The following is a 4086-nucleotide window of genomic DNA, read 5'->3' on the forward strand; positions in this document are numbered from 1 at the left end:
TAGTCACTCAGTCACAAATGACTCTTTGCAACCCCATGTCCAAGATACTGGAGTGAGCAGCCATTTCCTTCTCCAGGGGATCTTTCTGACCCAGGGACAAAACCCAGGTCTCCTGCATTGCAGGTGGACTCTTTACCATCTGAGCCACCAGGGAAGCTTAATCTCCTAGGAGTTTTCTATTACTTTTGCATGCTAAGTTGCTTCAGTCCTGTCCAACTCTGTGGGACCCTATGGACAGAAGCCCACCAGGCTCCTCTGTCTATGAGATTTCCTAGGCAAGATTACCAGAGTGGGTTGCCATGCCATCCTCCAGGGGGTCTTCCCACCCAAGGATCAAACCTGTGCCTCATACATCTACCTGCATTGGCAGGCAGTTTCTTTATTGGCACCACCGGGGAGGCCCCCTAATTACATGTGTGTGTGTGTGTGTTGGTCTGACTCTTTGTGAGTCCATGGACTGTAACCTGCCAGGCTCCTCTGTACATGGAGTTCTCCAAGCAAGAATACTGGAATGGGTTGCCAAGCCCTTCTCCAGGGGATCTTCCTGACCCAGGGATGAACCTGAGTCTCCTGCACTGCAGGCAGATTCTTTACCATTTGAGCTACCCAGGAAGCCTTGAGTCCATGACGAATTAGTCAACTCCCTGTTCTTATTTTCCACAATGATTTCTATCGATGGATGTTTAATATGTATGAGGGTCTTTCTAGGCATCATCTGGACCACTAAGCTAAAGTAGCTATCATGGATTTCCTGTTGGCTCAGTGATAAAGAATGTGCCTGCCAGTGCAGGGGATGCGGGTTCCATCCTTGATCCTGATTTCACATGCCATAGAGCAGCTAAGCCCGTGTGAGCCACAGCTACTAAAGCCCACGCATTCTAGAGCCCACCCCTATTCCACAACAGGGGAAGTCATCACAATGAAAAAGCCCACACACTGCAACTAGAGTGTAGCCCTCACTCATTGCAATTAGAGAAAGCCCAGGCACAGCAACAAAGACCTAGCACACCAAAAATAAATTTTAGAAAACACACAGGGAAGAGCATGGGCAGAAGGCAGAAGGAGAGTGGAGTTAGCATATTTGGGAATAGAAAGGAGCTGGGAGAAGTATGAGGTGAGCCTAGGGAGAGGCAGGAAGGACAGATTACCCAGGCTAAAAGTCACAGTAAGAATTTGGGACTTTGTTCTGAGAGTAATGGAAATTGAGTAAATGACATGACACAATAGGCTTTTTTGAAATTTTTGTATTTTGTTAATAAAAAAAAAAAACCAACAACAACTTGGCATCAATGCATGTTGCAGCCGCATGCAGGCTCTTAGTTCCCTAACCTGGGATTGAAACTGTGCCCCATATAGGGGAAACACAGAGTTCTAACCACTGGATCACCAGGAAAGTCCCACAGTTTGCAGAATCCTCTGACTTTTACAACCTTCAGTTCTCTGTAAGGGTTCACTCTGTGACCCTTACCTGAGCATTGGTCAGTGGAAATGCTACCAGCCTTCTCTGGCCTCCGTAGCCACTTACCTAAGGTTTGTGCTCAAAGACACACTTCTCATTCTAAATCAAAGAAGAAAATGTAGTTTATTGAAAGCTCTTCTGGGATGAAGAGGGTTTACTGTATCACAGCAGAAATATAATTATCTTTTAATATTCACCTCCTGACTCCAAAGTTCTATGGACAATGGCCCAAGTACTTTCCTCATAAAAAATTAAAGACCTCCACCTCTCTCCTTTGAAGAAGGAAATGGCAACTCACTCCAGTATTCTTGCCTGGAAAATTCCACGGACAGAGGAACCTGACGGGCTACAGTCCATGGGGTCGCGAAGAGTCAGCCACGATTGAGCACGTCAGCACCTCTCTCCTTAATACCCCATCCCCTCATCACCCCCCCCCCCACCACCCATGTCAGTTTTTTCTGCAATCTTTATTCCATTTTAATGGAGAAATAGTCTTGTCATCTTGTGACTTAATCTTTGTCCTTTTGAATGTTTAGGAAAAATGGGAGAGAGGACAAACTTTCTGGGAAAGACAGCAATAACTTTGGGTTTGCTCAGGACAATTTTAAATTAGTGCCTGTGTGGCCATTCATTTTTAAAGTAAATATATAAGACTTCCCTGGTGGTGCAGGGGATAGGAATCTGCCTGCCAATGCAGTGGACATGGGTTCAATCCCTAATCCGGGCAGATCCCACATGCCAAGGAGCAACTAAAACCCATGGACCACAGCTACTGAGCCTGTGCTTTAGGGCCCATGAGCCACAACTACCGAGCCACAGCTGATGAAGCCACGCACCCAGAGCCTGTGCTCCACAACAGGGGAAGGAAGCCACCACAATCAGAAACCCGAGCACCGCAAGGAAGAGCAACCCCCGCTCCCCACAACTAGAGAAAGGCCACGCGCAGCAACAAAGACCCAGCACAACCAAGTACATATAAACACACATGCTTCAGTTTTAAATTTTATCTGATAACACTTTCACAAATAAAATATATTAAACCAAAAAAATAATCTCCCCCTCGTAGAATAAGTTATTTTCTACCATACCTTAAGGAGACCCAAGTGAGACTACACTTAAAATTTATAAGCATGAGCTTGAGTGCCTTTGTCCAGTCCTCCTCCGTGTTCAAGTGGGTTCTAATGGAATAGAATCCCCTGCTGCTTCCAGGGTCTTCCATCAGGCCTTTCTTCACATGAATCTTGTAGGGCAAACAGAGACCCGACTCACCTCTCTCAGCTGCTTCCTTGAACTGCTGCATGCAGTCCAGGAAAGCCATCATAGCCTGATCAAATTTGTTATGTAAGAAAACATTCTGCTTCCCACTAGAGAACAACGGCAACTCGGCACAGTCATCTATTAAAGACCTCAGGTAGGAGTGGTTTCCGCAGGGGAAGAGACGGTACCGCCGAAACTCCAGTCCAATTGTGTTGGCCAGGGCGAGGAGCAGCAAGGCTGTCTGTCCCCAGGCCGCACTGATCTCATTCCAGCACACAGGGACAGTGGGGAGGCGGCCCAATCTGAAGTTATTGATGATGGTTAAGGGGCCGTCTTGCCAGATCTCAAAGGTGGCATTAAAGATGTCGGTTTTCTCCAGCTGGTTCCGCTGGATCTGGGCGTACTGTAGCCGCATCTCCACACTGCTCAGCTCCTCATGTAGTTCTAATTGTTGCCATTTCAGTTGACTGTAGTCCTTCCAGTGCTGCTCTTCCTGCTGCTCCAGCATCTTAGTCTCTGCCTGGGCTGCTTCCAGATCGGCTGCTACCCTTTCTTGGTTCTTTTCCACCTCTGCCGCTTCCTGGAGTAGCCTTGCTTCCTCCAACTCCATGCCCTTCAGCTTCTCCTGCAGCATCTCCGTCTCATCCTCAGTCACCCGCTTCCTGGTCTCCAAACAGCGTTTGTAGTTCTGAACATCAGATTCTGTGATGGCGAGTTCAATGTCCAGTACCTCTAAAAGATAGTCAGTACAGTCCACACACAGCGGGTGGTCCACCTCTGTTTCACCAGAGAGGATGTCGGAACTGTCCCTAATAGTCTTCTGGATGCTGTCGAGACTCCTCCAGGGCTCCAACTTCCCAAGCAGGGTGAAGTTGGAATAGTCCAAGGACATCGCACCACTGAGGGGGTGAGGAGTCCTGCAAAAGGCACCATCCTGTAGATTTTCAAGGTTTGCCTCCTCCTTGGAGGGAGGGCCTCCCTCCTGTGTTTCTCTTGTCGCTCCCTGAGCTGAGATAGGCATCGAAGCTCCAGGTTCCTGGGAGGGCCCCATGGAATGATTCAGTTTCAGTTTCAGGGCCTGGCTGCAGCGCTGGCAAAGAAAGCAGAGGTGGGACATGGTGGAGGTCTTGACTCTCAACTTGACACTGCTTCCTCTGGGTCAGCAGTTAGTTAACCATTTATACCTTTTAGAACTCCTTCTAAAACCTCATATCTCATCTTGTCACTCTCCTTAAAACCTTACAATGGGTACCCTCCTTAAATACTTTTAGACCTCCCTTGCCTCCTTATAGGCTTCCTTTCTAAAAAGAAAAGCCAATCATCTTACTCACCCTTAGAAAGAATAATCTTTCTAAAACTAAAATCTGGTC

The 4086-nt window shown here is 47.6% G+C and overlaps 1 protein-coding gene across 1 annotated transcript; it reads right to left on the reverse strand.

Moving 5' to 3' along the window:
* Positions 1 to 2531: 2531 nt before the first annotated feature.
* Positions 2532 to 3833, reverse strand: BECN2 (beclin 2). Its single transcript, XM_068985728.1, has one exon. It carries the CDS (start codon positions 3831 to 3833, stop codon positions 2532 to 2534), a length of 1302 nt encoding a protein of 433 aa, XP_068841829.1.
* Positions 3834 to 4086: the final 253 nt, after the last annotated feature.

This window comes from Capricornis sumatraensis, chromosome 14 (assembly GCF_032405125.1).
Source record: "Capricornis sumatraensis isolate serow.1 chromosome 14, serow.2, whole genome shotgun sequence".
Classification (NCBI taxonomy): Eukaryota; Metazoa; Chordata; class Mammalia; order Artiodactyla; family Bovidae; genus Capricornis; species Capricornis sumatraensis.

Coding starts and splice junctions, on each gene's coding strand:
- BECN2 (XM_068985728.1), bottom strand. CDS start 3,833: ATGTCCCACCTCTGCTTTCTTTGCCAGCGCTGCAGCCAGGCCCTGAAA.